At 39.7% G+C, this 13,232-nt stretch overlaps 1 protein-coding gene across 1 annotated transcript in view; it reads right to left on the bottom strand.

Annotated features, from left to right (window-relative positions):
* The window catches only part of TPH2 (tryptophan hydroxylase 2), a 43,072-nt gene extending 29,840 nt beyond the window's left edge, over window positions 1-13,232 (bottom strand). The window contains exons 1-7 of the mRNA XM_088522943.1: window positions 13,128-13,232; window positions 10,678-10,830; window positions 8,951-9,134; window positions 8,746-8,846; window positions 5,803-5,870; window positions 1,808-2,004; window positions 1,031-1,166 (exon numbers count right to left, since the gene is read on the bottom strand). Of these exons, the coding sequence (XP_088379069.1) occupies window positions 1,031-1,166; window positions 1,808-2,004; window positions 5,803-5,870; window positions 8,746-8,846; window positions 8,951-9,134; window positions 10,678-10,830; window positions 13,128-13,223 (935 nt within the window). The 5' untranslated portion in view covers window positions 13,224-13,232. The remainder of the gene's footprint in view (window positions 1-1,030; window positions 1,167-1,807; window positions 2,005-5,802; window positions 5,871-8,745; window positions 8,847-8,950; window positions 9,135-10,677; window positions 10,831-13,127) is intronic.

Here is a 13,232-nt window from a genome sequence, read left to right as displayed (position 1 = left end):
TATGCCCAAATGCTTTCAGGACTGGAGCTGAAAATATATATACACATATGCATACGTATACATACATATATGTGTGTTTACATGTATATGCATATAAAATTATAAAACCTTTCTATAAATACTGGCCAAAAAAAAAAAAAAAACAACACCAAAATTGTACTAGCTGACTATGCAACAGTTAGTATTTCATGCTAATGGTCTGATGACTGACTCACTGCATAAAAACCCTTTCTGTGGTTTGCAAGATCAGTAGATGCCTTTGGCGAAAGTCCCTCCATGCTCCCTGACTGTTGGGTAAATTCCATTACTGATGCACAGAGCACACGGCGTATAATATAAGGCAAAAGACAAAATTGCTTGGATTTTTTCTTCACTTTTCATCAAGAGCCCAAACACCGAAACACTTCATCCAAAACTTGAAATATTCTGTTTTGGAAGAGCTACAATGCAGTCCTGTGAAAATCATAGCTAAACGTCTCTTATTTCCATTTTGTTCTAACAGCCTGTTTGGGCAAGAGAGCAGTATGTTATGATTTGCTTGTGTTGTATCATGGGAAACAAAGTTCAGGTGGGCAATGGGCCCAAAAGAGAGAAATGGGGACTTCAAAAGACCAAAATATAATTCTGAAAGCATTTTTTTTCCAAGAAATTCAGGCTCTTTGTTTAATTTATTTTCCCATCAGAAATTAAGATTTTAAGCATCTTGTAAAAGCATCTATTGTAAAATAGGTAATGCAGAACATTTGCTGAATTTCCACTGAAAAACAACTCAGAATTTTTTGAGCGATCATATATATAGCAGTCATTTAAGCATGAAGTTCAAGAAAACACTTTTGGATTAAACTGTGGCCCATCAAAGTGAATGGTTTTGTCACTGACTTCAGCGTAACTTTGTTTTCACCTCGGTGTGAAGGCCTCTCCTCAATCTTAGCAAATGCAATTTGGTCTTTCACGAAGCCAGTCGGCAGAGGACTGGACTACAGCTAGTACATTAGCTATTTGTAACTCTATAGCTAACACAGACACTTACGGTTCTGGTGTGTAGAGAGGATCTGAGCCATGTCGCACGTACTGAGTACAGTGGAAAACTCTATACGCTAATCCAGCTAAAAAATCTCTGGGAGACAAGTATCCAGCAACGGGTCTCACTGTGAAGCCAGACCTTTCTGAAGTGGAGACAAGAAAGAGCACATTATGACCACATTAAGTATCTCTATGTCAAATCCTGAGGACAGGTATGATCTGTACTTAATTACTCCATCACAAGCATGACACCAAAAATCTCAGCTGAAGATCCCCACACATAATTTACACCTACTATGTACAAGAACTGTTTGCATTGCTAGCATATGTTCAATAAAAATAGCTTGAAGTAATTAAAAGTTTGTTTTAATAGCTTTAAAAAATAATAACTATATCTAGAGAAGAAGATAAGAGTATGAATAAGTGATGCTCTCGAATCACAAAGATCTGGCTTTCATGCCTGGTGCCAAACAGGAGAGAAGTTTCAAACCAGAAGATGACTTCTGTAAAAGCACTGCAAGCTAACTGAACAGAATGGGATTAAGACAAATATGTCATAAACTTTACACATAAAGCACCACCTTGTGACAGTAAAATAACATATTTGAGATTCTCATTTAAATATTTAACAAAATATTCCTTTGTCAGACTAATCTCAATAGAAAATTATTTCAAACTCAGTGACTTTGAAAAGGCCGTGCCACTCCCAAGTTCATTCTTTACTTACTTGTGGAAAACAGTATTTTCATTAAAGCATATCTACAGATGGAGCAAAATGCCTTACCTTTAAGAAAAATAGAAACATCTTCCAGCTGAGGCACGTTATCTTCTCTATATCCACAGTACTTAGTCAGCAGAGGAAAGTTTTTTAAATATTCACGACAAGCGTGGGTGGGATAGAGCTTACTGAGTTCCCTAAAAACCACCCCCCAGGTTTTAATTTCCTCAGCTGTATACTCCACTCTGGGAATGGGTTGACCACTGTAAAAAATACAACAATACAAAAATATGTTTGAACACAACCAAGATTCTAGACTGACCTTAGATGGCAAAACAGCTATAAAAAGTGTTACTTAATTAAGACAGGTTAGCCTATTAAAAGCTATTTAAAAATAACAATATGTTTTTTCCTAGAATTTTTCTTAATGATCTCTATATTATACAATTACTTTTATTTCTCTATAATTTATTTCTTATTAAAAAATATAATCTTATTTTTTAAGAAATAATCTTTTCTTAATTTTTTACATATCACAGCAGAAGGATGGACTTCTCATACCATACCATGTTTTTATATCAGTTACCACTGGTGCCTTTGTAGATAAGTAATTCCAGATTTGAATGTAGGTTCATAACCCCAGACTTATATCATGAGGAAGCTCATCCAGCAGCCAACAGCCTCTCCTATGCAAACGTAAGCCCCTGAATCCATCTTTATTTCTTTTATTCTCCACAATTCTTCTTCCTCCCCCACCACTTACACAGATGCATAAACACTGCAAAGCAGGAGTCTCCCAAGGTGCCTCCTTGCCTGCTAATCTGCCTCTGACATCCAAGATTTGCTCCGAGTGGTTACAGTTAATCCAAATTGACTGTGTGAAGAGTAGGAAGGGATCCTTCCAATTTGCACTGCCTTGTATTTAGCTGCCTGGGCTCTCCTATGCCATGACCAGAAGCCATCGATGCACCTCATGAATGCACCCCTAGAAACCTATCATCTTACTCTAGATTTAATGTTCAAAACCTGTCGTATGCAAGTTGCCCTCTCCTCAGGTACCCTTCTCCTGTCCCAGGCCCCAAAAAAGCACAGATCATCAGAAGTATTAAGGATGCAAAAAGAATAAGCCCTCAAGTAAAACACAATTGCAGTCCCTACGTGCATGTGAGAAAAGCCTCTGTCCAAACCTAGCTTGTGGTTGCTCTTTTTGTCTTCATAGGAAACTATTTAATCCCCTTGTCTTTCAAAGTATTTTGATCCACTTTTTTTTTTTTGTGGTTAAATAAGTAGATCTCCAGGCCAACCTAACCGAATTTTTATTTCCCCATATTAAAACAGGGTCTTTTCATTTTGCCATGGACACAAGTTATCAAGCCGTATTATAAATTCCCTCTATAAACCTTGTATTTCTCCTCCTGCTTTAATCTCCACCACACTTTTGCAATCCCTAATCAGTCTCAAAGGACTAATTAGCAAGATTAACACATTTTCACTAACTTTAAGATAGAAGCTAAGCAAAGCAGAGAGGAACATTTATTTTTGGTCCATTTCTTTCATACAGCTGATTTTCAATGCTGTGCTTTATTAGCTTTCCCTTTAACACCAGCAAATCCTTGATTCTCCAGGTTCACTTCTCACTGTTTTTCTCTCACTCCCTCTCCCCGCTACAGAGGCCTCTTTACATTCAAAGCAGAATGTCTGCTGCTACCAAACAACAGGAGTTCATTAGGGAAACACCAATCAGGGATTTTTTCACTCAACATTTTTTGATAGAGCTAATTCTTCGTAGGCAAATCTCTTCATTATTGTTTTAAAGAACTGAGTTTTTTTTTTTTTTTTAAACACTGGAAAATGGAAAGGAGAAAGGCATCAAACCCCAGTTAATGACTAGGTAGGTCGCTAGCCTAGGATGCGAGAGACAGAGATACAAGAGAGTTCTCCAAATTTGCCCTCCAAGGGAAGCTGCCCTTATGATGGAGAATCATCAGCTACATGGTGGTGAAGCGCTCTCAGCGTCTCCTGCCAAAGCTTGCTCTTTTTTTGTATAAATAAGTAAACAGCCATTAGACCGGAAAAGAGTCTGACAAGACTGCACGGTACTGTCAGGACATCCAAATTTATTCTGAACTCACCTTCTTGGGTGGCAGAAACAGTTCAGCTGCAAAAGCACCGAGTCCTCCATGAGCTAAATTACGTTTACAGTCACAATGCACAGTTTATCTTCCTGCCCCCCAGCCTTCCACAGCCCACGTATTAGCTGCATCATAAATACCAGAAAAGTAGAGCCAAGTAACCTTTACAAAACTGTTTCTGAGTTTCGCCCTGCTAAGATGTGCCTTTTACGAAGGAAGAAAAAAAAAATGTCTTTTATATTTTGTTAAACAACGTAGGAAGAAATCTCAAAAGAGAAGAATGAAAAAATCTGAAAACGTATAGCAAGATTGAAAAGAACATGACATTAATATGTTCTTTCCCTTGAGAATGAGGACTTTGGCCTGTTACGAATAAAATTAAGAGTATGACTGCAGTTAATTGAATGCTTATGTGACAAGAAAAATACGACACAGTGGGTATTTGTATGTAGTGCAGAAAGTTTCCTAGCTTCCAAGGATGGTAACAAACTTTAAATATTGACTTGATCTGGAAAGATAAAACTCAATGAGAAAATATGTGCACTGTTGATGTTCAGACATTAGCACAGGAACTATAGAAAAAAATCCACTGACCAAATTATGATAAGTTTAAAACTGTATTGGCCAAAGTAATAAAAGACTTTCTGCAATATACAGTGTATGAAGAAAATGAAAAGAAAAATAATAATGCCTTTCTCTAATGAGTTTGTCTAACTACAGCTTTCCTGTTTCAGATCAAATCCTGGCATCCTATGAGTTCTTTCTTGAAGTCAGTGATAATCTCCTCATTAAAAAACAAACAAAAATCAAATTAGACTTTCAGGCTTCAGTCTGAAAGTTGAAACTCAAAGTCTACTGGCTCTGTGGAAACTACCAAGGTCGGGGGAGGAAAAGCATACATATAGTGAAATACGTCATGAGGACAGCTGCTTCTCCCAGGCCCTTTGGAATGAAAAGAAAAAAATCTTCAACCACAATTGTACCATAATACAAACTCAAGGATTTTTCACAAAACATCCCATGAAAAAAAAAAATCACTCAGAATTTCCAGACTCTTTCAGGGTGCATCACACTCTAGTGCCAAAAAAATTCCTTTAGTCACAGTCCTTTTGGAGGTTAGGACTGTATGGATCGTATATTCTCTTCAGTAATCAGAAATCATCCTAATACCAGAACTAGAAGTAATAATTCTTCTTTGTTAATGACTCAAATGCTGTTCCTCACCTGGTGTGGCCTGTACAGCAGGGCATTTTCCTTCCTTCACCCTTGTTTCTCCGCACTGTGTGTGTCACACAGGCAGGATCCTGTTGATCCTACCCCAAGGAGCTCGCCCTTAGTCAACAGGTAGTTTCTGGGGCTCCAAACATTCCCAGGACTCATGTCCTGGTTTGACTTTGGCAGGAATGGGATTCACTTAATTGTGACAAAAAAGCAGCTTGTCTGAACAGTAGAGAGCACATGATGCACTCTATGTACAACACATCTTTCCTGGGCACCATTCCAGGTAAATATAACAGTTCTTGTCACAATGGGCACAATTTTGTTTCGGCTAGGAATGTGGTGTTCTGTGACCAGATTCTAGCCCGTGTAGGGATACTAGGTATGTCCCTACACAATATGATTCTGTGGTACATCAGTTTACCATGAAGACACTGTACTATGCATTTGCAAAACAGTTTCTTAAGTTTAAGAAGCTATGCAAAGAAATGTTTAAAAGCTTCACTTACCTTTTGAACTCTTTAGTTGCCTGAATCTGCTCTGAATTTGTAACAGGATTGCAAGCATCAAGTTTGTCAATTATAACCTACATTAAATCAGCTAAAGTTTAAAAGCTCACTTTCTCCACTGCAAAACTTTATCCCACAGAATTAAGCACAGTGTGAATTCTAACTAGTCAGCAGCACAGGGGAGAATTATAACAGTACTTACTATTTATAGCTCATGGCAACATCCACAAAGTATTTTCTTCTCTGCCGATAGACGTTGTCTTTGAATCCCTTAAGCGATAGAGAAGAGATTAATTTATAATAAAGACAGACAATTAGCTGTAAGAACTGTAAAATAAATCATTAAAGTGTTTATTTAGTGCCTAATTATATTCTATTCTGATTAACGTCATCTACTGGACTGTAAGAGAAGATACATGAGAGTTTTTTTCCGCCACAGCAGTATTTTCAGGAGAGGCTTGTGCACAGGTTCAGCCAACCAAAAGGTTGAAAATCACGATATTTTTTCTTACCACTCATCTCACTCAAATTTTCTTTGACCTGAATGGAGACCTACACACAGTCACAAAGCAAAATAATCAACTTAATCCTTATGCATCGTTCATCACTAGGACACTCAAGTTCAGAAACAACCCCTTTTGAAGATGCTACTTGGGCAGTTGCCATCTTATCTAACACCTCAGGGACTGAACGGTGGCTCGAGCCTCCGGCAGTAAACATGTACTTCACTGCAGTCTGTGCAGCAGAGGCAGGGCTCTACCTCATGGGCTCCAGCAGGCTCATACCCTTTGCATAGCAAGTCCCAAGGAGCTCTACAACACACACACATGCACAAACACCAGTCACTTAGAGCCCTGCCAGCTATTCAAAACTAAAACAACTTCTATACCTATAAAAGATTTAGACACTTCAGGTGTGGAGCTGCTAAAGAGCTATCTATTTCCAAGAAAGGACTGCCAAACTCCTGCAGATGAAAAAGGTTAAAATAGTTAAGTCCCACACAATAGCATTTAAGTTTCCCTTAGCCATAAATGGGAAGTAAAACACATCTTCCCCTTATTGCTCACATGCACTAATACATTATCTTTTCATTCCCTTCACTGTTTTGTATTTTGATTCCAAAGTTTTGCATAAACTTGAGGAAATTGAGAGGTGTTGTAAATGCCCTGTAGCAGAAGCTGTGCTGCTGGGGCAGACCAAAGGAGAACATAAAAGTGCAAAAAACCTCCAAGCCTCCCCTCTCAGCCAGGGAAAGCAGGGGGCTTATCCTTCAGACACTAGATGCCCTTTCTCCTTCCTTGGCATCCATCTGGCTACGGGCTTGCTCTTCGCACCTACAACGAGATTAGCTACTTGTCAACAACAAGTTACAATGAAGGCTGCCTACAGGTAAAAGCTTTTTGGCAAATAAATTACTGAAATTTTTGGAAGTCTCCTAGTCTGCTTAATACCTTTCAACATAAGCACTGAAGTACTCAGCTACAGACCATTCACTGGACCAAAAGGCATGAGGGACAGCACAGGTGATTTAAAGGTCTGTCATATGTAATGAAACTGGAACCATTAACCAACACAGGGAGTGTTAGGTGCTATTAGGCTGGTTCTATAATAAGGTAAGTCTTTGGCCCTCTGGCTTCTCCATGCAACCACTAAGGAACAGAGCAGGCACCAGACCTGGGCTCTGCGAGGCCAATCGCAGTTTTTATAGTTTTTCTCCATCTTCAATACCTAGTATGCGGCATAGGATAACAAATGGTGTGTAAATTATGTTTATACGAGTTCCCCCAAGTGTAAAATATATATTCACATAATGCAAATGTCTTTTTTCATTGTCTATAAAACAGAAAGCAGATTTTCAGCAGAGCACTCAAGTATTTAATGAAGGCGTCAGCTCAGAACATAAAACAGTATCAAATTGCCCATCACAATCATCAACTCAAGGCTACAATGAGTTGCCATTAAGACTGAAATGCCACTGTTTGAACCAAATTACTGTTAATGGTTGAAGGTAATCAACAGAGTTTTCCATTCTGCAAAACTGCTAGGTAAATCCCAGTTTGTCATCAAGAAGTGCACGTCAGGAATCAGGATGCAGACACGTGCTCCCCTAACCACAGGCCACGCTGTGGGAAGGCTGGCACTGGCTGGAGGTGCCTGGGAAGCAAGAGCAGCACTTGGGCTTCTCCAGGCCACGACAGCAGACAGGTGTCAGCAGGGACGGGGAAGGGGGCTCCCAAGGGACATCATGATGGCCAGCACAAGATGTCACGTTGCCCACATGGGCACAGTGAGCAGCTGCTCGTGGGCCCCCACCAGGGCAGCTACCAAAGCTTGACTGCCACTTCTGCACTGCACAGAGGGGATGAAGGCAGGGCCAGCAGGGGCACTGGTCTCCTCAGCCAGGGCAGCCCCCAAGACAGAAGCTGCACAGGCACTGTCACACCAGGGTACAGCATGGATATACCAAGAGACAGTTCCTTATGCTGCCATCGTCTTTCTGGAGTCAGCTACAATCTCTTCAGGACCCTTTTTCACTGTGTTGGACACACAAATATCATTGTTATTATTAATAAAAAAAACATGAAACTAACACCTAAAAAGCTGCAATTAAATCTTTTTCTGTTATAAAACAGATACATATAGTCAGGGAATCTTAGTTCACTGCTTACTACTTTCTTTTGGAAGTTCCTTCCAGAATCCAATTTCCTTTACTTTGGAATAGGAATGAAAGTTCCATTAGTTGCCACCAGTAACTTTCAGCCATGCGGTCCAAAAGTGGAACCTTCAATTTGCAAGAAGCAGGCATGTTCTAACGCAAATTCCTGCAATCACCTGCCATCTAAAGACTCAAAGGTTAAGCACTAACAGAGATAAACCAAGAGAAAGAAGAAAAAAAAGGCAAAAAGTCTTCTTTTATCACTTTCTGCATTGAGTACATCCACACTATTGCAGTATACAGCTTGTGTGAAACACAGACTTGCTTCCTGTTGCTGATGTCAGGAAACAATGCAAAACACATTGCCATGTGCTGCATAAATGCAGAATCAGGAACCTGTTGCACTGTTTTGTCTGTTGACTTCTTATTTGGCTAATTAAAAAAACAGAGCACATCATTGTCTACAATACAGTTTCACGTTACACTTACAGGGTGATCTGCATCCAGCTCAGATCCATACATCAAAACTCTCTGTGAGCATTTGTCTAACTCAGATATCTTCCGGGGGAACCACGGGACACAGTCGAGATCTGCAGAAGACAGAATGTGAGTTGAAGGTACGAGGTGGTTCACTGAGGTACACGTGCAAAACGTTTGTCAGGGTCTAAACAGAGTGAGGTAAAAACAGCCTTGCCTTCCTCATCAGTCCAGATGTTTTCCGGTGGATTGAGAGACACGATGTTAGTCTGGAACTTGAGCAGCTGGATTAGTTCATTAAATTCTTTCTTACTGCAGTCACAGTCCACAAAAATTTCTACCTCCGAGTTCCTTCGCTTGGATTTTCTTGATTCAATATGAACCATACTCACATGTTTCTCCTGTGGAAAGATGGAACAAGGGCTGAAATAGAAACACTTCATCTGGAACAGTAATACTGACAACATGTTCCTCAGGAAAGATTTCACCAGTCATTAAAAGAAGTTTTTAGTAAAGTACTTGTATATACCCACTCAGTTAATTAGCATTGCTTAAGAGATATTAAAGACAAAAAAATCTGTACACTGAATTAAAAATAATTTTTCCCATTAAGTAAATATTAACTGATTATTTAAATTTATTTATGAAGGCAAAAGACAATGCAATATTCTAATTATTAAAAAGAAAAATAAATTGCTTTGCTATAAATATAAAATGCATTTTTATTAGGCAATGTGCATGATCATAATGTCAATTTAACCACATTCTAATGTGTTTAAGTAAATAGACACTATTTGAAATGTAATACTTTAGTATCTTTTGCAAACACTTGCACAAGAGAATGTTTCTGTGAGGATAATTATATTTCAGTCCTCCTCTACCTTTCAACTAATTCTGAATGACCACAAGTGATAATAGTAATAAAATGAATATCTAGTTCAATTTATTATAATTACCCCATAAGAACTTGGGTACACAAACGTGTACTTGGATGTGAAAATAGTTTTATCACAGAAACTTTCCTACAGGGTCTCTCTCTCATCACAACTATTGGTCTCCAAAGAGTGTCATACAAGAGACAGCCATAATATGTTAAAACTAACTAACAGTTAGTTATGCATAACTAGTCCTGCAAGTTTGTCTTGCTTTAAATAGGAGACTGGACTAGATGACTGCTTTCTACCAACACTTTTACTGATTGACTGATTTTACCTTTTCTCCCTTCCAGCCACAAACCCCATTACTTTTGACAACTTATCCTCCACCTACTCAGTAATGCAAATAAACTATTTTGACTTCCCAAAAGGGGAGAAGCCTGTGCTTGTATTTTCACTGCTTGATATATTTTGTTCCAGTTGAAAGTCCCCTCTGGTACAGACAACTAGCACTCTGCTTTTAAACCCCCAGGTAATTTATGCAGTACCTAATTTTACAGTGGCCACCTCCATAATATATATATAAGGTAAATATCCCTAGCTAACCTGCCCTCATAACAAAGTCACAAAGGAAAATCCTCCATTTTGTACATGCTATTTGTAAAACAGGAGATTAAAAAAAGAAAAAAGCAGAATTATTTTGTTGACCTATTCCTGGCATTTTGAGTATCTACCTTTGATATTCTGAATTTTTCTCTGAAAATCCCTCCTCACTACCCCTCCTCAGACAGGGAATTTCAGCTCTAATTCAATCTGTTGAGAATCACACTTTGGAAATGTAAAATCACTTGTATGAACGTGAGCGCTGCTGTCAAAGTTGATTCTAGGAAACTCTCCCTGAGCCCCAAAAGCTCTGCTGAATAGTGCATCAACTTTGAAGCTACACTGTACAGAAATGAATAAAAACAACAACATTCCTTCCATCAAGGTGCACTGATTTAGACCAGCAAACCACCTGATCTCAATATCATCCCTCAACCCAAGCAGTGTAGTGATTTGTAGCATTTACCTGGAAGAGTCGGAGAGCTTTCACCAATCCTCCAACTTCATTCTTCAAGGAAAACACCACGGCTGTCTTTCCACCTTCAGAAACAGATTCACTTTTCCCATTTCCCTTATTCCCCTTTTTCTCCTCATTTTTCCCAGAACTTGATCTGTTTAGCTACAAAGAGATAGAGAAGAGCATTATTTCCAATGCAAATGGGCATTTCTCAAACTCAGTCACTTTACACAAAGCAATTTTTCAGAAAATGGCTGAACCAAACTCATTCAGACTTTAAAAAGTAGTTCATTTACTTCAAATCAGCATCATAGGTTGAATGCAGCTGGTCAAGACGGCTGTGGCAGAGATCAATCCATTAAAAAAAAGAAAAGCACAAGGAAATACATATGAATGAATGGGATACAAATACACAGACATTATTAAGGTTATGCTATTATTAATAAGAACCTTGGACTGAACGGAAATGGCCTGAATTATTGCAAAACCACTAACTGAAGTGGCACTATACTCATTTGTACTGGCCAATTTGCAATGATTTATATTTGTCTGTACTTTTGAATTATCTATTAAATTTAAAATTTAAAAATGTTGCCATGTAGTGTCCTTTTTCCTGAGGAAATAAAGCTTCTATCACTTATACACGTTAGAATAGAAATAAAAACTTAGACTTCATCTCATTTAGGAGATGAGGAGGCTGATGGAACTCCAAAAAAAATAAAATAAAACACAAAATCCCTGGCAAATCCCACAGACTCTGATTTAGACCAAATTCCACATAGTATTTTTTTTTTAAAAAGGCATTTTTATCAGCTTAAGTCTTGTTGAGATGCCATTAGATGCCATTAGTACACCCAGTCACTCTCTATACACAAATTTGGTAACACTGGCCAAGATTTTCAAATGAATTTTTAAATGAAACAAAAAAAAAAAAACCCACACACACAAACATATCACCATGACAAGTACACTTAAAAATATGAAAATAAAAATCAAGAATCACAGACAACTGGATTAAACTGTTGTTCAGCAAGTTGCAAAGGAGAATGAAAAAGGAAAAAAAAAAAGAACCACCAAGAATGGACCGAGTTTTCAAACAAGTCCCACAACATCTGACAAAAGGCAAGTAAAACCTCTAGTGTCATTTTTTCATTATGGATCTGAGTGCCAGGGCCGGTTATCTCACTTGCATCATATGTGTGGTCCTGTGACAGTTCACTTCAGCAAAGTGTTCCTCAGAGCTTCCAGAAGAGATTTTAAAAGATTTCATCAAGTGCTCCATCACCCAGCAAAAAATTGGCAAGTCTTTAGCCTGATTCATTTTCAAACTGGATCGCCTGAAACAAAATGTCTTTAACAAATATCCCTGAGAGCCAGCGATGAAGCACACTGTCCCAGGGCATCCACATCCAGTTTGGCGTGCCAAAACTGCTTATGGCTTTATTCCGTCTTAGTCCACTCTGGAACACCTCTCTCTTCCAAATAAAGAGTGGACAGTTCTCAAGTCAGCTCCTGATATATTTTTTAAGGCACAAAAATAAAGTGAACTAAAGAGAGGACTAGCTGAAACTTGCCAGCTTATCAAAAACTACCCTGTAAAATAGTACAGATGAAACTAGCCATGCTTAAACTAGGTACTTAGCGTGCCAAAAAGCCTGTGGCCCCATCTCAGACTAGGCAGAAGCAATCTAGACAGTTATGTCTGTGCACAGATACATGAAGCGTATGAAGCACTTACAGCAACTGGGCTCACAGGATTGTGTTTGGGAGGAGGTTTGCTTAGGGATGCATTTCGGGAAGGTTGTTTTACCTAGTTTTAATTTCAGTAATACCTGGGACTGGGCTGAGTAAGTTTGCACACATATCAGCGACCCAAACTCCACACGCTAAAATGTAAGGTATTTGAACAGGATTATTTGAATTTACTGAGGTTCTCAGATACTCTGAATGCAAACAAACTACGGTAACCCCAGCAGGAAGGAGGCACGAGTTTACCCAGGACTTTAAGCCACCCTCGCACCCACTGCACGCTGGAAGCACCTCACAGGGGGTGCGTCCCCCTTCCCAACAGGGTTTTGCACAGGGAAATCTCTTCTCCTCTAGGCAACTCTCCTGCACAGCTGGCAGAAAATGCATCCGTAGGCACCATCCATGTGGTGTACGTTATCGGTACCACGTTATCTAGATTATTTTGTGCGTTTCTTAGTAGTATTTTATGTACCACGTCATGAGGTACACAGCAGTTACAAAGAGGCAGGTACCACCGAGACAGCTGCGCAGCGCTTCAAAACGCCTGAAAACGGCCCCAAACTGCCGCGGCAAGGGCTAACTTCCCGCGGCGACGGCCAACTTCCCCGCGCCGAGGAGCGCGGAGGCTGCGCCGCGCGGCTCGCGAGCAGCCGCACGCGGCGGGCGCGACGGCCAAGTCACCCGAGCGGCGACTCCAAGTCGCTACTTACGGCGAGGCCGCGGTGCTCCTCGGGCGGCGCCGAGTCCAGCGAGAAGCCCCTGCGCGCCCAGTACTTGCTGCTGAACATCATCATGGCGGGCTGCATGGGGCCGGC

This window comes from Tinamus guttatus, unplaced genomic scaffold, assembly GCF_059628265.1.
Source record: "Tinamus guttatus ecotype Peru unplaced genomic scaffold, ASM5962826v1 Tinamus_guttatus_pri_ptg000171l, whole genome shotgun sequence".
Lineage (NCBI taxonomy): Eukaryota > Metazoa > Chordata > Aves > Tinamiformes > Tinamidae > Tinamus > Tinamus guttatus.
Note: the sequence above shows the minus strand (reverse complement) of the source record. Positions and strands in the feature narration are given on the sequence as shown.